At 37.3% G+C, this 25,818-nt stretch overlaps 1 protein-coding gene across 1 annotated transcript in view; it reads right to left on the bottom strand.

Moving 5' to 3' along the window:
• Positions 1–8,078: 8,078 nt before the first annotated feature.
• pde1cb (phosphodiesterase 1C, calmodulin-dependent b) overlaps positions 8,079–25,818 on the bottom strand; it is a 162,502-nt gene continuing 144,762 nt past the window's right edge. Inside the window, exon 21 of the mRNA XM_085439535.1 lies at positions 8,079–11,333. Coding sequence (XP_085295661.1) covers positions 11,317–11,333 — 17 coding nt within the window. The 3' untranslated portion in view covers positions 8,079–11,316. The remainder of the gene's footprint in view (positions 11,334–25,818) is intronic.

The following is a 25,818-nucleotide window of genomic DNA, read 5'->3' as shown; positions in this document are numbered from 1 at the left end:
TTATCCAGTGTATATGAAATAACTAAATTAGAACCATGCCATGTAACCATTCTGTTGTAACTATGAAATATTTTGTCTTTGAAGAAACTACTAACAAATTTCTTATTGCATTTTTATCAAACAGCTGACATTGCCCTAGCAATAAATTTGGGAGCACTGATGAGAAATTATTGTATATCATAAAAATTTTAATCAAATGAAGCAGAGGCAGTGGGACCAGTTCACAAAATTTGTTATATTCTCTTTGAGAACAGTTTAGACAATATTTTTCTGAAAAGTCTGTGTAACTTAGAATGACACCGTTATCATCCAACAAATCTGTTATGAATATAATATTTTTGTTCAAACCAGTCACTCTTGAAAATTGATTTTTGATTAAGTGTTATTACCCTATTATTCCATAAGGTTGAATTATGGGGAGAAGTTGTGGGTAAATCTCATTTTCCCAAAAATGCAACGTCTGTTTTGGAAAGTTTGATATCTTTATGGGGATTTTATTTGCCGCAAAATCACATTTCAAAATAAAGTCTAATCCTGTATACTATTTTATTAAACAAGAATCATGGGATGTGGAGCTAAGTAGAGTCTGGCTGTGACAGACAAGATTTTAACCATTTAATTCTAAGGGTGCCAACCATAAATTCCAATTCTGGAGTTTTGATACCACCTTTATTGTATCCCTTCACAAGCTGAGATCTTTCTATGTAATGGGTTTTATTCCTCCACAAAAATTCGAACACATTTCTATTTATGGTTTTCATGGTGTTTATCGTTTTTTTATTTTTTATATTGTTTACGTGGCGCAAAAAAGGTTGGGGACTGCTGTACTAGCAGGTTGCTGAGTAGAAATCCTTGTAGTGTTTTGAAATATACCACTTTTTCCATCAGTTTCCTTATCAGGAAACAACTTCCTGTTCAGCAGAAATGCCTCTGGTTTCAGTGGTGTGTGTGAGAGCGTTTCAGTAGTGTGTGTGAGAGCGTTTCAGTAGTGTGTGTGAGAGCGTTTCAGTTGTGTGTGTGAGAGTGTTTCAGTTGTGTGTGTGAGAGCGTTTCAGTAGTGTGTGTGAGAGCTAAAATTTCAGTAGTGTGTGTGAGAGCGTTTCAGTAGTGTGTGTGAGAGCGTTTCAGTTGTGTGTGTGAGAGCTAAAATTTCAGTAGTGTGTGTGAGAGCTAAAATTTCAGTTGTGTGTGTGAGAGCGTTTCAGTAGTGTGTGTGAGAGCGTTTCAGTTGTGTGTGTGAGAGCTAAAATTTCAGTAGTGTGTGTGAGAGCGTTTCAGTAGTGTGTGTGAGAGCGTTTCAGTAGTGTGTGTGAGAGCTAAAATTTCAGTAGTGTGTGTGAGAGCGTTTCAGTAGTGTGTGTGAGAGCGTTTCAGTTGTGTGTGTGAGAGCGTTTCAGTTGTGTGTGTGAGAGCTAAAATTTCAGTAGTGTGTGTGAGAGCTAAAATTTCAGTAGTGTGTGTGAGAGCGTTTCAGTAGTGTGTGTGAGAGCGTTTCAGTTGTGTGTGTGAGAGCGTTTCAGTTGTGTGTGTGAGAGCTAAAATTTCAGTAGTGTGTGTGAGAGCGTTTCAGTAGTGTGTGTGAGAGCGTTTCAGTAATAATGTCCCTTACGGCACCTCATAACACTACAGTGGTGGGTCTTATCACCAACGGTGATGAGACGGCTTACAGGGAGGAGGTCAGCGCCCTGACCCACTGGTGTCAAGACAACCATCTCACCCTCAACGTCGCAAAGACAAAGGAGTTGATAGTGGACTTCCGGAGGTGCAGAGAAGTACACACCCCCATCACCATCAACGGCGCTGCTGTGGAGAGAGTGAGCAGCTTCCGGTTCCTTGGCGTACACCTGGCTGAGGATCTTACGTGGTCAGTACACACAAACAAAACAGTGAAGAAGGCGCAGCAGCGCCTCTTCTTTCTCAGGAGACTGAAAAGATTCGGCATGAGCCCCCGCATCCTCAGGACCTTCTATCGCTGTGCCATTGAGAGCATCCTCACTGGATGCATCACCACCTGGTATGGCAACAGCACCGCCTACAACTGCAAAGCTCTCCAGCGAGTAGTGCGGTGCTCTGAACGGATAATTGGAGGTGAGCTTCCCTCCCTCCAAGACATCTACAGGAAGCGGTGCCTGAGGAAAGCGGGGAGGATCATCAAGGACTCCAGTCACCCCAGCCATAAACTGTTCAGACTACTTCCATCAGGAAGGAGGTTCTGCAGCATCCGGTCCCGTACCAGCAGACTGAGAGACAGCTTCTTCCATCAGGCCATCAGACTGCTGAACACGTCATAGACACCTCAGCTTCACTACTGGAACTTCAACATTATGCACTCCATACTGTACAGTAATGCCACTTGTTTTGCACATATTCAACTCTGTATATTTTATTATTATTATTATTATTTTATTTTATTTTTTTACTATTTAATTTGTAAAAATGTGTATACACACACACACACACACACACACGTAGGAAAATATTTAGTATACACATCCAGAAATGCATACACTATTATATATTGTACATATATTTATTAGTTTCAGGTTGGCCATTCTTGTATTTTGCTCGTTTGTGTTGTTGTGTTTGCACATCTCTGTTGCTTGTGGGGCTCGCACACAAGAATTTCACTCGCATGTGCTGTGCCAGTGTGCCTGCACATGTGATGTGACAATAAAAAGTGATTTGATTTGATTTGATTTGATTTAAGCTTTATGACATATAACCTGCTGTCTTGCTAGAAGCAGCCATCAGGAAATGGTTACACTATGGTCGTAAAGGGATGGACATGATCAGCAACAATGCTTGGGGGGTCTGTTGTGTTTAAATAATGCTCAGTTGTTATTAAGAGGCCTGAAGTGTGCCAAGAAAACATCCCCACTCCATTACTGTCACAGCGGGGTGCGCTGGTGTATTTTTTGAAACAAGACCCAAAAGCAGATGTGGACGAGGAGTTGCAGGTTTAAACAGAAAGCGATCCTTTATTTGGATGATAGCAGGAGTAAAGCATGGCACCCTAAGTAAACTAAAAAATACTAAGAAACAAATACTATGAAGTTCTATGACTAAGACTATAACAATGACTAAGACAATGCTGGGGATAACAGACAATCTGACCACGACATTCAGAAAACAGAGGACTTAAATACACACATGAGGTGATCAGGGGAAGTGGAGACACATGAGGAAACAGCTGACTTGGATATACATAATGATGCACAGGAAAGAGTAAATTAAATGCAGTAAACAAAGAACAGACTCTTTCAAAATAAAACAGGAAACACGGAGGGGAAGATGACAGAAACGACAACATGAACTTGACAACATAAGACACACAGACATAAACACATGAACGGCAAGGGAGACTTAACACAAGGGTAATATAATAAGAAATGAGCTAGAATAACTTAATGAACCTAAACAAACAATAAACATCAAAATAGACTAAAACTCAAAACACTGGGTCGCATGACCCAGGTCCATGACACTTACATCATTTCTCAGCAGCTTCACTCGCTCACTGGATATTTAATATTTAGATTTTCCCAGGAGGGTGGCACGGATGCCCCTCCAGTGGTCCTCCTTGGGCTCTCACATTCTGGGGCCTCTGGATGTCTGGAGCCTGGATCTCCTCCATGCCTGCTTCATGCCCTGGGGGACAGGGCCCCATTACATGGGGAAACCTTTTGAATACAAGCGCACTGATCCACACAGGTGTGCACACAGGTGTTCACTGTTCATAGACATAAACTACACCTTTATTGGCTGCTATTTCCAAGCACATTATGCACTGTCGGTCCTACAACAACATTCAATATTTAGTATTTACTGCTGTTTACACTTAGCTAGATTAACGTGATGGTGTTGTGTTTAGTATGTTGCTCTGTTGTTGTTGTTTTTGCTTGTTTTCTCGTCTTTTTCTCTCAACAGGTGATCCAGGAGATTTTTTTCCTCTTCTTTCTCTTTTTAAGTGCCCTTTCTCACTGTCCCTCTTCCCTTCTGTTTTTCTTTTCCTTCATCTTTCTTTCTGCCTTTCCTATCCCTCAGTCATGTCTGTCCCATCTGTAACAACTGAAAATAAAATAAAATAAATAATAACAACAAAGGTCGATCAAATGGACCAATACGGCCAGGCCGTGATGATCCATTTGGCAAAGTAAATCCACTGGGTCTCCTTGTTGGTCTTCAGACAACAATTCTGACGGCTAAAGAACCAAATGGGACAGGCAATAAATAAATAAATAAAAATTTAGATTTTCAGACTAGTCTGTAAATTCCAGAGGTGGTAGTGTGGGAAAATCCTATTTGGCACCAACAACCATGCCAATTTCAATATCACTTAAATCACCTTTCTTCCTCATTCTGGTGCCTAAATGCACTGAGTTGCTGTCATGTGATCGGCTCATTGGATACTTGCATTGATCAGTGGTTGAACAGGTGTACCTAATGAAGTGGCTGGTGAGTAGGGATGGGTATCGAAAACCGGTTCTTGTTGAGAACCGGTTCCCACTGTTTCAATTCCTTGGAATCGTTTGCCACTTTTAAAAACGATTCCCTTATCGATTCCAGTCGCCCCGAATGACGTCATCACGTTGAGTAGCGTCTTTTACCCAGTAGGAAACACGGCGCCTGAGCGGCACAAACGCTCAAAAGTTTGGTTACACTTTATGAGAACGGATGACAACAGGGCAACGTGCAATACTTGCAAAGTAGAGATTTCATCAAAGGGAGGAAACACTACGAACATGCAAAAGCATTTTGCTCAAAAAACACGCGATTGCTTTCAACGAATGTCGTGTTTTTGATCCGCTCCGGACTAGCGAAGCTCAACCCAGCAGCAGCGGTAGCGTTTCCACGTCCTCTCCCGTTAATACTGCAGGTAACTAATCAATTAGCATTGCATATTATGTTAGCGCGATTTACCTTATTACAAAACCTGCTATTACTGTGCGTTGCATTTAGATAACCATGATGAGAGAGACAGAGTCTGGCTCAGATGCTGGCAGTTCTCGCTGCAGTCTACCGGTAGCGTCTCCTTTCAGGCCAGGATAGACGAATGTCACCCAGCAGTGTCTAAGTTTGTGGTCAAAGGCTTGCACCCATTTGCCACAGCAGATGCCCCCGATTTCACTTTGGTAAGTGAATGTGTTTAATTGTAGGCAGGACATTACTGGATATTCTTGTGTAATTGCTACAGAATAATTTATGTTAAACTTTGTTATTGCTACAGGAGAATATTTATTTTATTATTTTACATATACATTTTTTTTTCCTGGGGACCCTGTGACACCCCATTGAAGAGCCGTAGGCTGTGGATCTCTTAAGATCTCACTGTTGGGTTTGTAAGGCCATGTTACTCCTAAATTTCTATCTTGTTCAAAGAGAAGATATAAAACACAGTTCTAAGCTAATCGACTTTAGTGTTCTCCTTTAAAAAAAAAAAAGAATCGATAAGGAATCGAATCGTTAAACAGAATCGAAAATGGAATCGGAATCGTTAAAATCTTATCAATACCCATCCCTACTGGTGAGTGTATAAAAGTGCCTGCTGATAAGAGAAAACATTGCTCAAAGTCTGTTATACACCATCACCTTAATCTAACTAAAGTGTGACTGAACACTGTAGAGAAAATAAAACTTTCTGTCAGAAAACTTTTCCTTTCATACTTTACAAAGTTAACACTCCTAGTTTGAGATGCAGATTCTCCTGTATTTTGCAGCTTAAGCCAGATCTGTCATGCTCATCTCAGCTCCACTGTTGGACTTTCTTCTTTTAGTTTTGCATAACTCACGATTTTAAGAATTCCATACTTTATATTGGACTTTCATGAGTTCATCTACCTTGTGAATGTACAACATAATTGGCAAATGTATGCACAATTGTCACTAAGTTAGTAGTGAATATACTGTTGAAAATATTCATTTAACTTCTTTACTTGGGTTAAAGTAAAAAAGTACAGGCTCTGAAAAGTTCTGAAAGTGTAAAAGTAAAAAGTCTTTGGAGCACCTTTCTACAAGATATTTTTGTGCAAAGCTAAAATAAAATAATATTAAGGAAACCTTTTTCAACTTAAATTCTAATTCTAATGAATGTTGACTGTTTAAACATCTGTCATGTAAAACAAAGAATTGATTTATTTAATAGCTCTTTTTGCTTTTGGCTGTGTTAATACAAGGTTAATACATTGTGGATGGATGACTTTGTTTCCACACCTTAAAGTGTGGTGTGTGCTGCAGGAACTCCAAGGCTGGTTGTAGTGACTCATTGTGGGGAAATGAATCAATTATTAAAAGTCAGAATAATTTCTGTTGTGAGTGGCAGTAGTTTCTGTGTACAGCCTGTGATCAGCTGACCTGTGCTGCTGCTCTTGTTGCAGATGTTAAATGAGCTATCGAGGCTCATTTCCAACTCCAACTTAAACAGTATAAACTAGTACTAGTACTATAAAAGGTAGAATTCAGTGAATCAGTAATCATCTTAAACTTAATCTGATATCTGTAAACTGTGATCTAAGCCAACATTAACCATGAACACCACAAATGAGCTGCACCACCCCAGTACAGTGCCTAACTGTAACTCCAGTGCAAACTAGACAGTGTGGCCTGCATTAGACGTCCTAGTATTTCCCTCCAAACTGAAAAATGCACAGCTAGCATACTTAACTTTGTTTTACAGTGCATCTGACAGAACATAACTTCACCAACACATGTATGGATCTTATGTTTATTAAAAACAAATGCCAAAATTAATAGGGACATTAAATGTAAGCTTTAAATTTCCAGTTTATCAAATATCACTGCATCCTTACCTTTAAACACATCCTCTCTTCTTGCTTTTTTGTCCTGTTTTCTTTTTCCATCTCCAATTAAAGTTATATATACAGCAACTGTACCTTTAGCTAACAGACACACTTTATGCCAAGCAGCACAGAAGTATTTAGTACTTAGATAACACTTTATAACATGCCCCACATGCTGTATCATCGAGTGTTGCAGTACTTGTACTTTGTTACTTCCCACCTGTGCTGTACACAGTATAAAAGTTAGACATATCCACCATGGTGTCACAAATTGGTGTCTGGACCCGACCACATGGGTCTTTCTGGAGCCAAAAGTACCCATATTTGTATAAGGGGGAGAAATTGTTAATCCGAACAACTTTGGTTAAAAAATGTATCTCCATAAACTATACTTGTGTAGCATACAGACACAGACACAGATGAAATATTAGAAATGTAACTAGCAGGCAAATAAACATTCACTCACCAACACTAAAATCCTGTCCCAAGTCAATGGACATATCCCAGATAATCCACCTTGCTGGAGACTTGAATGACCCAAATTCAGATACTAGATTTAAAACTTTATTAATGGCTCTAATTAATCAATGGCTTTTGGTAGTTTACACATCTGCAATGTGGTTTAATCAAAAGAGGAGACAAACTTTTTTAGAGGATCATGTCTGAAAAGAGTTCTGGTGTAAAAGTCTACCAAATCAAACATGTGGATCTACTTGCTGTGACATTCTCTTATGCTTATTACCATTTTATTTACAGCAGCATGACCTGAAATGAAAGATTGAGCCCATAAACTCATCAGGAAAGTGTTTGTGCAGGTCAAGTCCAAGTGCTGTTTTCTCATAGACTTCTATGGGACCAGAAGTCTTTGAAACCAGAAGATTTGCCCCTGAATGGTAAAAGAAAATGAAAGAAAACAATGCAGGTTTAACACAGATCAGGACTGTTGTCTGTGAGGCCAAAAGCAGCAAAGCCCACAAACTGGCTGTTTCACATATTTTTACTGTCACCTGGTGACAGTAAACAGCTACAACATGTAGATGATCTGTAAAGCCATTTATGTGATCAAACACATCCTGTGTCATGTAAGAAAAATTACTTTTATATATTCTAACCCAGTGATTTGAAATTTTCACCATGATTCAGTAATGACTTTTATATATATAATTGCTCCGGTCATTTTCTTGAAAAAGATACTCTTATGTATAAAATATGTAGAGTATCTTTATATCTTTAAAAATGTCAGATGGTGTTTTGCAGAAATGAAGACAGGCAGACATGATCTGAGCCCTTTGAATCAAGATTTATTGATACGGCTGTGCAGTCACAGAGCATGGTGGCACACACGGCCGCCTGGCCGGCATGGGACAGCAACACACACGCACGCACGCACGCACGCACGCACACACACACACACACACACACACACACTCAGTCAGTCTGTTTATTCAGGGATGTAGTAGAGAGTAGTACAGAACAAAGTGAAATTCAACATCTTTAAAATTATTATTTTTATGTCACCTATCCTTTTTGTCTCAATTTAACTTTGATATTATGAATGCTTTTTATAAAAGCAAACATATCAGGAGTATTGGCCTGATGGAGCATTTAAAACTAATACTAGAATAGATTCAAAATGAATTGTTCACTCAGGTTTACACAGTCCACTGCATCACTTTTTGTTTCTCTCCCACAAACACTCATCTCATCATACTCTCATCAACAGAGAAGATCACAGTGAGGAGATCAGAAAATGCACATTAAGTATTTTGTGGCAGTTTCTCACACACAAAGACGCACGCACACACACGCACACACAAATCCTTCAAACCCATCTAACCTCAGTCATTTCAACAGTTTGAGATCAGTCATTATAGAGTGAATCAGACTAAACAAGGAGGAAAAAAAGCATTAAATGAACAACAAATGATTTGTTTCATAGTAAACATTACAAAACACCATGTTCAGAAGTCTTTACATGTCATAACAGCTATGTTTCCTATTATGGTTGGTATAAATTCCTGTTACATATTCATACAGTAGGCTATCACAGTAGCTAGTGGAAGGTAGAGCAAACTACAAGACTGTACATGTGTTGGTCCCTCAGTAGGGCAACTATAATCTGTTTTACCAAGCAGCCTATTGTGAGGATGCAATAAATTTTTCTTTTCAATCTAATTTGGCGAGACTGTTAGAATAGAAATTTACATTTATGAATCTCTTGAATTTTTCTGACTTCAAAGTTGGTGCAAGAAAACATCACAGTGACACAGATAGAGGAGAAACAAAAAGAAGTCCCTACATGTTACAGACGCACGTTTTTGACAATCCATCCTCCAAGACAAAGGAGGAGCAAAACGGTACAATAAAACAACAGAGGGACAACATACGTACAGCACAAAACAGCCAGAATAAACGCATCTAAATGAAATAGAGCAAAATATGCGATCATAAATACATTACTTCTGCTGACTTTACAGAGACAACGTGTGTTTTTCAAATCTTGAGTGTGTTGGAAGATATTAACTGGTTTGTTTGACCTTAACCGGATCAGCACAGATTAAAATGACATCACAAAATTTTCCTACAGATGAAAGGTGTGAAAACGGAAGTACAGATAGAGGCACACATTCAGTCAGTTGGCCTGATAACCAATGACTCTAGTTTTTTCTTTTCTTATTTTTTCCTTTTTTTTTAGGTAAAAAGCAGCATGTGATTACATCGCGTGAAAAACTGCCATACCCCACCAGAGAACTGATGTTCCTGTTACAATGAAAAAAATGAAAGGGGGAAAAGGTAATAACCCCTTTTAGAACGCAGGATAATATATACTATACATATCAGTAGCTGTGTACACATGTATAGTATGCTTACAACTTATTGTAAAAGCCAGCTAAATGCCAGGAATTTGACCTTAGCACAGTCAATTTGGGAATTTCCAAATAAAAGAATGCAAGGAAAATAAAATAAAAGTGCACTATTGTGGAGAAAGCATATCCATCATACTGCAAATACTGCCGCAATGCTTCTTTTCCTTTCTTCCAATTATACGTATTACATTAATAGTAAAAGCTGAACCTGCATTGCAGTGGTTTAATATGTTACATTTGCACAGTAAGCAATATTTGCATCATCTGTACACGAGATTACAAGCCTTAAAAACCTTGGCAAACAACCAAGAAGCGATACAGTGGGGACTCATAGCCTGTGATGCATCAGATGGATTCAGCCTGCTAATAGGTGTATGAGCACACTGTAAACATGTACATTAAACACTACGCCCACAACCTAGAAGGTGAAGCTGCTGTTATGTAACTGTGCTGGAAAAGGAAACAAAAATACATATAGAAGATTTTTCAGCAAACAATGTTGACATTTTGCTACAGCTTTCATCCATGTAAGAAGGCATCGAGAAGAAGACAAACTTTGTGAGGATCTTAAAACACATCTAGGGCATGATTCATACGTGACATGAGCAATACAAATTGTTTTACCAAAAAAAAAAGTACTGAAAACAGAATTTTATATCTTACAAAAACTTGAATGGATTTGCGTGTGTGATATGTCTTAAATTGCACAAGAGGCATTCCCATTGTTTTCAACTATTATTTTAAACTATGTCAAAAATTGTGGTGGATTGTGGATAGATTTCTACTCCTTCTCCAGACATATACAGACTGTCTAATATATACAGTAAAGAGGACATCAACAATATGTTCCTGACTGCAAGGAGCACAAATGTGTTAAAACTTCACAATGTCTGAGGAAAGCACTACGGAAGGAAGCATTGTTCAGAGGAAAATGAGCCACAACCGGTGGTGAAGATTGCATGTTAATGTGTCTAAAGTGGCTTCAGCGGCCATAAGAAGCTCCCAACAGGAACTTCCAAATCAAAGGGGTAGAGCGTTTTACGTGAGAATAAAACAGTAGTGCTGTACACATGTCCGTATACTGTACATGCTATGTAGCAGATAAGAGTCCCTCTGAATGTGCATTTACTCTGCATTTCAAAACAAGTCTGCGTTTTGTCTGTGATTGAAGAATTAAAATATGTGACTGCTTAAAAACACAAAAAAAAGGTTTTCAGTTTTATAACCAAACCATGAAGAGAGCTGCTGAGGCAAAGTGGGACTTGTACAATGGCTACGTGTATGTGGCTATGTGAAACATACTTATTGAACATACTTGGAGAAAAGTAAATCGATGGTATACTTTAAGAAAAAAAGAAAAAATCAGGTCATTAAATCATCTTAGCTGGCTTTATCAGTAAGCAGGAAGAAAAGAATAATGCACGTGAGAGCCTGGGAGCAGAAACGTGATAAAAGCAAAAGAAAAGAAAAAAAAATGGCTGATTATAAAGACAGGGAAGCAAAGGTGGCTGTTTCTCAGTGTCCTGTAGAGGGCGGCACAGTCCAACTAATGACTCTCTAACGTGAGTCTGAGTTCTCCCATGCAAGATTTAAAGCAGGTTTAAGTTGCAGCAACAGTGACAACAGAGTGGCACTGGTACTCCCCAGCTTACTTACTCCATCACGACCTCTGTTTGGGGGCAAACAGAAAAGAGATATTAATCATTTAGGGAAATAAATGATATATTTGTGTTATCTTCTAATCAAATACTCCAACACTGTGATTCACAAAATTAGTAAGTTACCTTATTTCAAGGGAGATACAGTGGTGTGGAAAGTATTTGCCCCCTTGGTGAGTTCTTATTGTGTGGATGCTTTAAGCATCCACACTATTGAGTTCCTGTTTCTCTTTATTCTTTATTGTGTGGATGCTTTAAGCATCCACACTATTGAGTTCCTGTTTCTCTTTATTCTTTATTATTATTATTATTATTATTATTATTCTAGTTGCTTCCGTACACTTTTCGCCGTTAAACTACTTCCACAATTTTCAGCCGATTTTCACCGTTCAAATTTTAAACTATTCTGCTATTTTTGCTCTTTCCTGCTACGATTTTTGCTATTTTTAACTATTATACTTTTTAAAATATTAAGCTTTTTTCCTTTAATTTGTCCCATTGAAATGAATGGGAAACTTCTGCAATTCTGCTAAAATTTGCTTGTTTTTGAAACTTAACTACTTCCTCATATTTTCACCTAGAACAACCATTCAAATTTTAAAATGTTCACAAATTATTGGGCTATTCAGGTATGATTCAGCTTTTTCAAATCTTCTACTGTTTTACTTTTATGCCTCTTAAAGTTTTGAGTTGCAAAATTGTGATTTTTCACAAAATACATGTGTTGTTATGGTTGCTATGCTCTTGGCTTCCAGTGTGCCACTGAAGGTTTTGCAATTTTCACTTCATGTCCGAACAACTTCCTGCTACTTGCTCAATTTTCACTCAACTTCCACAAATTATACATCAAAACGTAGGTATTTTTGCTGGCTTTCAGAAAATGTTACCATCATTGTTGTGGGATTTATAGAATTTTTGCAAATCTCCTCAGACTAACACAAGGTCAGAAAACTCTCCATATAAAGTGAATGGAGAGCTTGTTCAAAATCACCGCTGGATTTCTGTAATGAGAGGCATATTCGAATCGTCATATCTCCTTAACGAAGCAAAGTTAAGACATGAGGCTTGTCCCCGAATATCTTCAGACACCCCTGACGCTCACAATTCAAGAATTTCTTTCTCACCTATTACCGTTCTGAAATGAGTTGGACTTGTTTGAGGGTAGGAAATTCGTCCTTCGCTCAGATTTCTTCAGATTTCAAACTGTGGAAATGAACCACTTTTTTCTCTCGTCATAACTTTTTGTTGGATTTCCACAGAGACCTGAAAATTTCCATGATTGTTCACCAAAGCCTGCTGTCTCTTACGGTGAAAGAATGATATCGATACTCCAAATAGATTTCAAGTCACAAAGCGTTGTTTGAGGGCAAGTCAAGGCAGTTTTTGCTTCGCTCTACTCAGTTATGGTGCATTAGAAGTCAAATATCTTTAATAATTCATATTTTAATGATAAATTGTAAACACTGGAAGATTCCCCCATCTCTTCTGAACAAAACGGTGTAAGAATGACCGCTCTAGCCCCTACGGTTTGGAAATTATGGTCATTTGTTTGAGGGGAGTCCTCACTATGAGAAATAGGCTGCAATAATCCTGTGCCTCTCTGTGCTGCGTGTGTAAAAAGAGGCACATGTTTTGGCGGGAAAAAGTACACAGGCTCTTTGATTGGTGGATTCAAATTCAGCAGCTCCCAGGCTGACCTAGAAACTTACTTCTCTCTCCCTGTGCATTTTTTTGCTGATTTTTTCATTTAACAAGTATATTTGAGGGACCCTCAGCATGTTCAGCATTTTTTCAGCTGTCCATTTTGCTTTTCCAATTTTTCTGTTTAACTTATTACTATTGTGCTAAATAATACTATTTCTGCTATTTTATAAGATTTGTGCCTAATATAGTATTTCTGCTAAATTACAATATTTCTGCTTTTTATACTATTTGTGCTAAAACATAGTATTTCTACTAAATGTAGTATTTATGCTTAATCATACTATTTCTGCTTTTTATGGGATTTGTGCCTAATATAGTATTTCTGCTTTTTATAGGATTTTTGCTCAAACATAGTATTTCTACTAAATGTAGTGTTTATCATCCTAAATCATCCTATTTCTGCTTTTTATAGGATTTGTGCTTAATATAGTATTTCTGCTAAATTATAGTATTTCTGCTTTTTATAGTATTTGTGCTAAAACATAGTATTTCTACTAAATGTAGTATTTATGCTTAATCATAGTATTTCTATATATTTCTGCCAGGTCCCCAGGCAGCCAATCCTCTGTGAGGACTGAGAAATTCAAATTTTCAAATCAGGGCCTGCACGGCTTCCCAGCCAATCATATATGTGTCCTGAGGCATTCAAATTTGCATATTGGGGCCTTCATGGCTTCTAAGCCAGCCAATCATATCTGAGGACTGAGGAATTCAAATCCACAAATCAGGGCCTGCACGGCTTCCCAGGCAGCCAATCATATATGTGGCCTCAGGCATTCAAATTTGCATATTGGGGAATTCGTGGCTTCTAAGTCAACAAGTCATCCATGTCGTATATCTCTAAAAATTCACATTTTAATGATAAATTGTTAACACTGGAAGATTCCCCCATCTCTTCTGAACAAAACGGTTTAAGAATGACCGTTCTAGCCCCTACGGTTAGGAAATTATGGTCATTTGTTTGTGGGGAGTCCTCACTATGAGAAATAGGCTGCAATAATCCTGTGCCTCTCTGTGCTGCGTGTGTAAAAAGATGCACCTGTTTTAGCGGGAAAACGTAAACAGCCACTCTGATTGGTGGATTTAAATTCGGCAGCTCTCTCCCTCTGTGTCTGTGTGTGTGTGTGTGTGTGTGTGTGTGTGTGTGTGTGTGTGTGTGTGTGTGTGTGTTTAGTGGGAGAGAGAGGACCCTGCCCTTATTTGGCAGCATGTCATTGTAGGATTTAAATTGAATATAGTTAGACTGGTTGACTGGATTAGAGCCTGTGTTTGTGTGTCCCTCTGTGCATTTCTGTTTCAATATGCCTCCATATTTGTAATTTTGTAAGTTATTACTATTCTGCTAAATCATAGTATTTCTGGTACCTTTCGGTACTTGTGCTAAATACAGTATTTCTGCTAAATTATAGTATTTCTGCTTTATTATACTATTTGTGCTAAAACATAGTATTTCTACTAAATGTAGTATTTCTGCTTTTTATACTATTTGTGCTAAATTATAATATTTCTGCTTTTTATACTATTTGTGCTAAATTATAATATTTCTGCTTTTTATACTATTTGTGCTAAAACATAGTATTTCTACTAAATGTAGTATTTATGCTTAATCATACTATTTCTGCTTTTTATGGGATTTGTGCCTAATATAGTATTTCTGCTTTTTATAGGATTTTTGCTCAAACATAGTATTTCTACTAAATGTAGTGTTTATGCTTAATCATCCTATTTCTGCTTTTTATAGGATTTGTGCTTAATATAGTATTTCTGCTAAATTATAGTATTTCTGCTTTTTATACTATTTGTGCCTAATATAGTATTTCTGCTTTTTATAGGATTTGTACCTAATATAGTATTTCTGCTTTTTATACTATTTGTGCCTAATATAGTATTTCTGCTAAATTATAGTATTTCTGCTTTTTATAGTATTTGTGCGAAAACATAGTATTTCTACTAAATGTAGTATTTATGCTTAATCATACTATTTCTGCTTTTTATAGGATTTGTGCCTAATATAGTATTTCTGCTTTTTATAGGATTTGTGCTTAATATAGTATTTCTGCTAAATTATAGTATTTCTGCTTTTTATAGTATTTGTGCTAAAACATAGTATTTCTACTAAATGTAGTATTTATGCTTAATCATAGTATTTCTATATATTTCTGCCAGGTCCCCAGGCAGCCAATCCTCTGTGAGGACTTAGACATTCAAATTTTCAAATCAGGGCCTGCACGGTTTCCCAGCCAATCATATATGTGTCCTGAGGCATTCAAATTTGCATATTGGGGCCTTCATGGCTTCTAAGCCAGCCAATCATATCTGAGGGCTGAGGAATTCAAATCCACAAATCAGGGCCTTCACGGCTTCCCAGGCAGCCAATCATATATGTGGCCTCAGGCATTCAAATTTGCATATTGGGGGAATTCGTGGCTTCTAAGTCAACAAGTCATCCATGTCGTATATCTCTAAAAATTCACATTTTAATGATAAATTGTTAACACTGGAAGATTCCCCCATCTCTTCTGAACAAAACGGTGTAAGAATGACCGCTCTAGCCCCTACGGTTAGGAAATTATGGTCATTTGTTTGAGGGGAGTCCTCACTATGAGAAATAGGCTGCAATAATCCTGTGCCTCTCTCTGCTGCGTGTGTAAAAAGATGCACCTGTTTTGGCGGGAAAAAGTACACAGGCTCTCTGATTGGTGGATTCAAATTCAGCAGCTCCCAGGCTGACCTAGAAACTTACTTCTCTCTCCCTGTGCATTTTTTTGCTGATTTTTTCATTTAACAAGTATATTTGAGGGACCCTCAGCATGTTCAGCATTTTTTCAGCTGTCCATTTTGCTTTTCCAATTTTTCTGTTTAACTTATTACTATTGTGCTAAATCATACTGTTTCTGCTATTTCATAAGATTTGTGCTTAATATAGTATTTCTGCTTTTAATAGGATTTGTGCTTAATATAGTATTTCTGCTTTTTATAGAATTTGTGCTTAATATAGTATTTCTGCTTTTTATAGTATTTGTGCTAAAACATAGTATTTCTACTAAATGTAGTATTTATGCTTAATCATACTATTTCTATATATTTCTGGCAGGTCCCCAGGCAGCCAATCCTCTGTGAGGACTGAGACATTCAAATTTTCAAATCAGGGCCTGCACGGTTTCCCAGCCAATCATATAAGTGTCCTGAGGCATTCAAATTTGCATATTGGGGCCTTCATGGCTTCTAAGCCAGCCAATCATATCTGAGGGCTGAGGAATTCAAATCCACAAATCAGGGCCTGCACAGCTTCCCAGCCAGCCAATCATATATGTGGCCTCAGACATTCAAATTTGCATATTGGGGAATTCGTGGCTTCTAAGTCAACAAGTCATCCATGTCATATATCTCTAAAAATTCATATTTTAATGATAAATTGTCAACTCTTGAAGATTCCCCCATCTCTTCTGAACAAAACGGTGTAAGAATGACCGTTCTAGCCCCTACGGTTAGGAAATTATGGTCATTTGTTTGAGGGGAGTCGTCACTATGAGAAATAGACTGCAATAATCCTGTGCCTCTCTCTGTGCTGCGTGTGTAAACAGAAGCACCCGTTTTGGTGGGGAAAAGTGCACAGCCTCTCTGATTGGTGGATTCAAATTCAGCAGCTCCCAGGCTGACCTAGAAACTTACTTCTCTCTCCCTGTGTGTGTGTGTGTGTGTGTGTGTGTGAGTGACAGGGAGAGAGAGAGAGAGAGAGAGAGAGAGAGAGAGAGAGAGAGAGAGAGAGAGAGAGAGAGAAAGCCTTTTAATGGGATGATCTCATTGTAAGATTCAAATTCAATATATTTAGACTGGGTGACTGAATTTGATCTTGTGTGTGTGTCTCTCTGTGCATGTGTGTTTCCTTATGTGTAGATATTTGTGATTGTGTGGCTGTTATAGATTTTTTTGCTGATTTTTTTCATTTAACAAGTATAGTTGAGAGACCTTCAGCACGTTCAGCATTTTTTCAGCTGCCCATTTTGCTTTTCCAATTTTTCTGTTTAAGTTATTACTATTGTGCTAAATCAGACTATTTCTGCTATTTTATAAGATTTGTGCTTAATATAGTATTTCTGCTTTTTATAGGATTTGTGCTTAATATACTATTTCTGCTTTTTATAGGATTTGTGCTTAATATAGTATTTCTGCTTTTTATAGGATTTGTGCTTAATATAGTATTTCTGCTAAATGTAGTATTTATGCTTAATCATACTATTTCTATATATTTCTGCCAGGTCCCCAGGCAGCCAATCCTCTGTGAGGACTCAGACATTCAAATATACAGATCACGGCCTGCACGGCCTCCCAGCCAGCCAATCATATCTGAGGTCTTCCGTTTCCTCTCTCGTCATATCTCAGTGACGGATGTACATAGAGCAATGTAAATAGCAGTCAAAGTACACCAAAGTCCGCTGATTCACCCAGTGCAATAATTATGCTTCTAGTCCACCTATTTTTTGAGTTACACAACGTTTTGTAACTCCAAAAAACGGCGTATTTCGTTTCTCACCGCGATCTAATTCTGACTCCTTATGAGCCTGTTTTTCAAAGTGGCTCCTCTCTTTCCCAGTGGCGCAGTTGGTAATGACACGGGTCTGCAAGCCAAAGATCGTGGGTTCGATTCCACCTTGGTCAACATGTTTTTTTCACTACAAATTAATACACTGTCACAGACCAGTAATTCATATTCATCATTTATTACAATTCTGCAAACTTTTATGATTTTACCAGCTTTTCTAATATGGACCTCACATTCTTGTTAACACTCCATGACACAAATACTCTTCCCTTTAGGCTCTGTGTATGTATGTGTGTGTGTGTATCAATATTTCTCCCATTTTAAAGTATTACTCCTCCATAATTGTATTTCTGTTAAATCAAAGTACTTTTACTACATCTTAGTACTTCTGCTCAATCATAGTATTTGTTCTAAATCATTTTTATTATGCCATATTGTAGTATTTCTGCTAAATCATACTATTTCTACTATATTATATTTTTCTTTCTAAATATAGCATTTCTGCTATAGAATTGTATTTCTGCTATGTTATAATATTTGTGCAAAACCAGAGTATTTGTGCTAAAACATAGTATTTCTTCTAAATGTAGTATTTCTGGGTAATCATAGTATTTCTATATATTTGTGGCAGGTCCCCAGGGAGTCAATCCTCTGTGAGAACTGTAATATTCAAATTTACATATCAGAGACATACAAATTGCATATTGAGGCCTCCATGGCTTCCCAGCCAGCTGAGGACAAGTCAAAGCAGTTTTTGCTTCACCTCTATTCAGTTATGGTCTATTACAAGTCAAATATCTTCAATAATTCCTATTTTAATGATAAATTGTCAACACTTGAAGATTCCCCCATCTTTTCTGAACAAAACGGTGTAAGAATGAACGCTCTAGCCCCTACGGTTAGGAAACTATGGTCATTTGTTTGAGGGGAGTCCTCACTATGAGAAATAGACTGCAAAAATCCTGTGTCTCTCTCTGTGCTGCGTGCACCTGTTTTGCTGGGAAAAAGTACACAGCCTCTCTGATTGGTGGATTCAAATTCAGCCGCTCACAGGCTGCTTGACTGAAAACTTGCTTCTCTCTCCCTGTGTGTGTGTGTGTGTGTGTGTGTGTGTGACAGAGAGAGAGAGAGAGAGAGAGAGAGAGCGCTTCTTTAATGGGATGATCTCATTCTAAGATTCAAATTCAATATATTTAGACTGGCCGACTGAATTGGATCTTGTGTGTGTGTCTCTCTGTGCATGTGTGTTTCCTTATGTGTACATATTTGTGATTGTGTGGCTATTATATTTTTTTTTGCTGATTTTTTTCATTTAACAAGTATATTTGACGGACCCTCAGCATGTTCAGCATTTTTTCAGCTGTCCATTTTGCTTTTCCATTTTGTCTGTTTAAGTTATTACTATTGTGCTAAATCATACTATTTCTGCTATTTCATAAGATTTGTGCTTAATTTACTATTTCTGCTTTTTATAGGATTTCTGCTTAATATAGTATTTCTGCTAAATGTAGTATTTATGCTTAATCATACTATTTCTATACATTTCTTCTCTTCTGAACAAAACGGTGTAAGAATTAAGAATGACCGTTCAAGCCCTTACGGTTAGGAAATTATGGTCATTTGTTTGAGGGGAATCCTTACTGGATAAGGTTTATTTATATATATATATATATATATATATATATATATATATATATTGTCTTTAAAACATCTTTGTAGACTGTCCTGGACTGGTTGTCTTTTTTGTTTGTTTTTTTAGGTCTGGTGAACTCTATCACCAGCTATTTGGTGTGGGTGTTCAGGAGAAGAGCCTTCTAATAATATTTATTTAACTTATAGAATTAAAGTTCTGCTAGTTTTTAGCAAATAGATATTGTATAAAATATTTAAAAATCACCTACATTTTTTATGTTTACAATGCCCATTGTGTGTAATACTGGAATTTCCTATGACCTGTGAACGCCTCATCTTTTACCTGACTGCCGGACATCCGCCTTTCTGCACACTTCGTTGAGTCCGCTCTGGGTGAGTGCTGCTCCTCTGCTTGTCCTCTCCTCTTCTAAATGTCTATACTCTGTTTGCGCGATGTAACAAGTTCTTGTTAGTGATTTATAAAGCCAGCCGAGGTATAACTCATGTTAAAGTAACACAATGGTTGCTTTTTAGTGAAAAGTTGTCATTTTTGTATGTAAAAGCAGTGTTTGATGAGCTAAAGCTAACAACCCAATGCTAACGACTAGCGTTCTTATGAGCCCAGTGTGAAATGAAGATTTGACGGTAAACCACGGTTATTGTGTTGTTTTATTAATTACATTTGGTGTGTTCGTGTTTGTCAGTCTGTTACATAAGGTGCAGTTAGTTCTCTTCACAAATCAGTTGGTTAAAACAGCCTCATTCTTTATGCTGTAAAGTTTTTAACGAACCGCCATCTTAGATTCAGTGTCAGCTGTCGGCAAGATCAAAGGAGCCATTTTACCGCCTCTGACCGAACACGGGAGAAAAAGAGTCGCGTGTGTGCAGGTCTTGTGGATTAATTAAGAGAAAGGAGGGGGGGAGAAACTGAGGATTAAACATAGGCTATGTCCCCACATACACGGGTATTTTTGAAAACTGAGACTTTACGTTTTCATTTTAAAAAACAATCCCGTCCACACATGAATGCAGAAATGAAGGAAAACTCTGCTAGGAACATACCAAAGCAGCAGGTGGCGATATATTCCTAACCGTGTAGAAATGTTGGCCAATCAGAAGTCTAGAAGCCTCGGTGGGAAATGGCAAACAAAGATGGGGCATAAAAGCAGAACAGGGTCATATGTGTGGGGGGACAGTAACTGTGTGTGTGTATATGTAAGCATTTAAACACTGCAGAGAGAACAATTAACAGTAACCGTATTGTAGAAATGCATTTCACTGAAACAATAACGTGGCGCACAGTGTGACGGCAAAAAAGGCGCTGCGTTTTCTCCGTGTCCCTGTCCACACATAAATGCAAAAACGGAGTTTTCAAAAATATCCTGGCAAGCGTTTTTAGTTTTTCAGTGACCGAAAACGCCGTTTAAGTGTGGACGAAAGGTGCAAACGGATAGAAAAATGTCCATTTTCAAAAGTACCTGTGTACATGTGGACATAGCCCAAGAATAATAAGAACTCCTAATTTGTAGACTTTAATTTTTAAGAACTGTTTAACAAGGCTTGTTTGTGCCAACCTAAATCTGCAGCACAGTTTAAATTCTCACTTTGTGGAAAATTAATGAAATAAACAACAGCCCACCTTCACATTAATAAAATATGTCAGTATATTATTATTATTAATATGGTATATAGATATTTATTTTAAAATAACAGCATATTTAATGATACTATGTGCAGTTGGTAATATTTTAGGAAGTAGAATTTGAATGCAGACCACCTCAAATATTAAAGCCTTAAAAATATACACCGTGCAGTTTTTCATGTATGAGTGTTATTGCAATCTTAAATGAGAGGTAGACCAAAGAAAACAGAGGAGAGTTGTTGTTTGTATTCCAGCTGTAGTAAACAAAGAAGTTTAGTGAATCTTTTTGACAACAGAGAGTGATGCAGTATTGATGCTGATTTGAGTTTTCTGATCCTGTATTTTTGCTCTTTGTCTTTTGTTACACAGAGTGAACTAGAAGCTTGGTTTTGCCTTCGCTGGTAAGTAAACAGTGATTGTAACTGAAGCAATATGAAATTGGGATTGTGTAACATGTTTAGCAATTTATATACAATAGTTTGGCTTTCTGTGATATCTTGCCATTTGCTCATGGGCAAAAACACATTTAGGATTTATAAGAAGTAAAGCCCCCCCCCCCCCCCCCCCCCACTAGATCTCTGAGTGTCCCTAAAAATGTCCCTGAAGTTTAATAGGCCATTTATGTCTAATTTTAATTTTAAAGGCTTATCAAAGCATTTCTGTAGTAATTATTGTTTTTATTACACATGTTAAGGCCATTTGAGACTCTGCAATTAAATGTTGCCCTCTTTAGACTAAAGTGAGTTCATTTTGTCTGAGGTACAGTGCTGGGAAAAGTCTTTCTTCCTTGCAGATTTATTTTGTTCATGCTTTTTTGTCACATGTTTCAAATCATCTAACAGGGATGATATGAATAAATACAAAAAAGCATTTTAAAGTGATGATTTCACGTATGAAGCAGAGAAAACCAAACCAGAGCTATCTGTTCTAATGTGAGAACATGCTGGTCTCTAATACCCAGCTGTGGAAGCCCTGATACGAAGAACTACCATCAAGCATTTATAGTATCAAGTATTATTTGTGATTGTTGCATGCTTTGAAACTGTGATGTTATCATTTGATCAAGTGTGCAGTGCGAGCAAATCCTTGCTTGTGGTATCTGATGTGTTATGTAATAGCACCAAAGTATTAGAGCTTTACGTTAATGAGGAATTTCTGTGGCTTATTGCAGATTGATAAAACGACACATCACCTTAATAAAGACAGAAATCTTTAATAAGGTGCAGAAAGAGAAGATGGGGTGTTTATAGTAAAGCTGTTGTAAACAAAGAATTTAACAGATTTTTTTTTTCACTACAGATTGTGATGCAGTATTGACTCTGATGCTGATTTTAGTTGTCTGATTCTGTATTTTTGTTCTTTTGTTACAGAGTGAAACAGAACTTTGGTTTTGCGTTTGCTGGTAAGTAAGCAGCAATTGTAACTGCAGTAATATGACATTGTCACTGTGTAACATGTTTAGCAACTTACCTAACGTAGTTTGGTTTTTGTGACATTACCATTTATTTATGGGCAAAATCAAATGGTCAGAATTTATACCTTGTAGCAGCAAAGGCCCCACACATGACCTCTGACTGTCCCTGAAGTTTAACAGGCCATTTGTGTCTGATTTTTATGTTTGAACACAAACAACTGTTTTTATACAGTTGTTTGTGTTCTCCGTTTGTTTGTGGATTTACGTAGCAGAGCACCACAGTTGTTGATTTATATCTTCACTCATATTCTGCTTATGTATTACATTAAAGTCAGACCACTATAGAAGTATTTTTGCCTGAGTGAACAGAAGTGGTAGGTTAAACATTTAAGCAATAATAAAAAACTCAGAGGACCAGAGTTGTGAGTAGGCAATGTTGTGTATGTTAAAGCCTGTGTGTAATTTATATACAATAAGTTTAAATCAGTTTCTTAATAATTTGCTTGATACAATGTGTTTAAAATTTTATATAAAAGGGAAATATTGAAAAATACAAAAAGATTCCTGCCAACAGGTACAATGGAAGGACTCTTTATTATAATTTTTGTAATTGCAAAAATGGTGTGCCACTGTTGTTACTATAACATGTCAGAATTTACATGTATTTTAGGATTTACATATTCAGATCAGAACTAAAACCTAATGAGGTTTTCCGTTGATTCTAACAGTTGTGGTTTTTTCACACTTTATTAAGCACTGTCTTGTGATAGAAAATGATGGAGCTAAAAAGCCATAATCTGTACCAACAAATATTGGTGCCTCTTTTTTGCACTTCTGTAGTATGCATGCCTTTATTACACATGTTATCACCATGTGAGACTCTGTAACTGAAGTTTGTCCTCTTTAGACTACAGTGAGTTCATAAAGGCTTGAAGAAATTGAGGATTTTACTAGTTATTTCATGTCACAGTAAATTGGATTGTGTGCGAAGAGGTTCAACAGTGTAAGTCATTAAACAGTGATCTGATGTGTTGTTTCCTTTCTCTAGGATACTGATCTGATCGTCGCAAGTCTGGTAAGTAAAGGTTTTGTCTGCGGTACAGTGCTGAGAAAGGTCTTTCTTCCTTGCAGATTTATTTTGTTTATGCTTTTTTCACATGTTTCAAATCATCTAACAAGGATGACCTGGATAAATACAAAAAGCAGTTTTAAAGTGATGATTTCATTTTTGAACCAGAACAACCTGGTCTAATGTAAAAACATGTTGGTCTCTAATACCCAGCTGTGGATGCCCTGATAGCAACAATTACCATCAAGCATTTACAGTAACTGGTAATGACTGGTTTACATCACTGGTTGATTTTGGTCCACTATAATTTCAGAATTGTCATAATTAGATCCAAACAGGACAGGCAAAAAAAGAAAAGAAAAAAGTCTTAATTAAGGCCCAATATAGGGTTTTCAAGTCATGCCAAGAATCTTAATTTCATTAAAGTCCAGACTGATTAGTTTACACCATGTGTTTTGTTTCATTCATTCAATTGGACTTGCTTGTGTGCTTCAGATCCTAAGTGTGATTAAACTTAAGCCCAGGACCTGATGAGTTGATGTAGGTCCTGAAGTAGTAAAGGAACTCTGGGACATCACAGTAACAGCACCATGTTTGACTTTAATGCTGGTGTTTTTCTCTCACTATAGATGATTCAGTTTAGTGCAGTTAGTCAGCACAGCTCTTGGTTATCATCGAGATATTATTAGGCAACTTGTTTTTGCATGTTCAGCTACAACATCTGGGAGGGTTTCTGTTTTCTGAGGTCTCCAGATCCTTAGTAGTCTCTTTGTAAACCTTTACAGAACTATATGTGTTTGTTTCACATTAGAGCAGCTCACGACTAGCAGTTTAGGGACAATTAAATATTCACATAGGACAGGGGTCTCAAACTCCACTCTTCAAGTGCCGGTGTCCTGAAGCTTTTCCACGTGTCCCTGTTACAAAACACCTGAATAACATTTGTAGGTCATTAGTGAGAGTATAGAATTTGACTGTGTGCTGAAGTGGCATCCCCTAAGACTACTCAAATGTAAGTAATTTAAGTGTTTGGAAAAATGTACTTCTAAAAGTACTTTCATTGCATCATGTTCATTCACTCATGAGCTGCTATAACATGAATCAAATTCCTGAATTACCACCTCAGCATGCAGTCAGGTTCTGTAGAGTTTTGCTAATGACCTACTAATGTTATTCAGGTGTGTTGCAACAGGGACACATAGAAAAGTTTCTGGACACCAGGCCTTAAGGACCAGAGTTTGAGACCACTGGTGGTAGGGCATTGTGGATTTCAAAAGCTTCTTCCCTTAAATCACTGCCTAAAAACTGCTTTTTGTAATTTGTCATAATGACTTGCAAAGTATAGGTGGGATGAAAACATAAACATAAGACATTTTATAGTGGCCTGATATTTTTATCAAGGCTGTTTTTTGAAAATAATCCTGGCCTAATTTACAAAAGATGAACTGTCTGAAAGTCATGTTTGTTTGTTTGTTTAAGAAATGTGGGAATGTCCAGCAAAGATCTTACATGCAACAGCTCAGATACAGCACTCACTTCTGTTCTTTTTATCATGAAATGATCTACAAAGAAATGATCATCATACTAAATTTTGCTAATTAGGCCTTTATATCAGCTATGATAAGTTTATTATAGATTTAGTGTAGTGCTTATTGCTGTGCATCAAACATGCCCCAAATGTGACTGAAATATGTAGAAACTGCTGTGTAGAAACTAGCTGTCTCCAAATTTCTCATTTTGCCAAAATTCATACAGAGTGACCTGAAACTGTGCTGTAACCTCAGTGTGTTGGTTTTGTTGGACCATTTAATATTTACAGTAAGTTACTGTAGCAGCACGTCTTAGTTTGAGTTTATAGACTTAGTTTATTGTTTTAATAGAATGTAAAAATGTCCTTATAACAGTTCCACCATCATTTGTTAAACATTGTCATTCTGTTCAGTCCAATAATTTACTGTAGAAGTCTTTAGTATTTAAAGCCCTACATGTATTGTATTTTTGAGATTATAAGGCATAATGTCAATAAACAAGCCTGTTTTTAAGGCAGATTAAGCCAAACAAACAGTCAGATAAGTCAAACTTTATTCAAGTCATTCACAAACAACTCTCAACACTGTTCAGTTGTAACACATAAAATACAGAACAATACACTCACTTTTTCAGTTCATTCCTCATCCACAAATCCATCAAACTCTTCATGGGTTGATCAGTTTGAAATCTGCTTCTTAAGCATGTCTCTTAGCACGTGCCAGGTCCTTGTACACACACCATAATGTTATGTTGAAGCACCGTACGAATTACTCTGCGAGGGTCCTGACTATGGTAGCCATAATGCTCTGACAATACATCAAGCAGCGCAGCTTTGTAGCTTACGAAGTCTTACTAAAATATTTGACAGAATTTTGAGCGCTGTGTACCACAGAAATCCCGTTTGAGGTCAGTAAGCATAACCAGAATCGATACGCTAGGCACATTGTATGTTTTTGAGATAA

The sequence above is a fragment of the Copadichromis virginalis genome, linkage group LG18, assembly GCF_057382275.1.
Source record: "Copadichromis virginalis isolate Kocher_CV1m ecotype Utaka linkage group LG18, C_Virginalis_male_GT1.1, whole genome shotgun sequence".
NCBI lineage: Eukaryota > Metazoa > Chordata > Actinopteri > Cichliformes > Cichlidae > Copadichromis > Copadichromis virginalis.
This window is presented reverse-complemented; position numbering and strand designations above follow the sequence as displayed.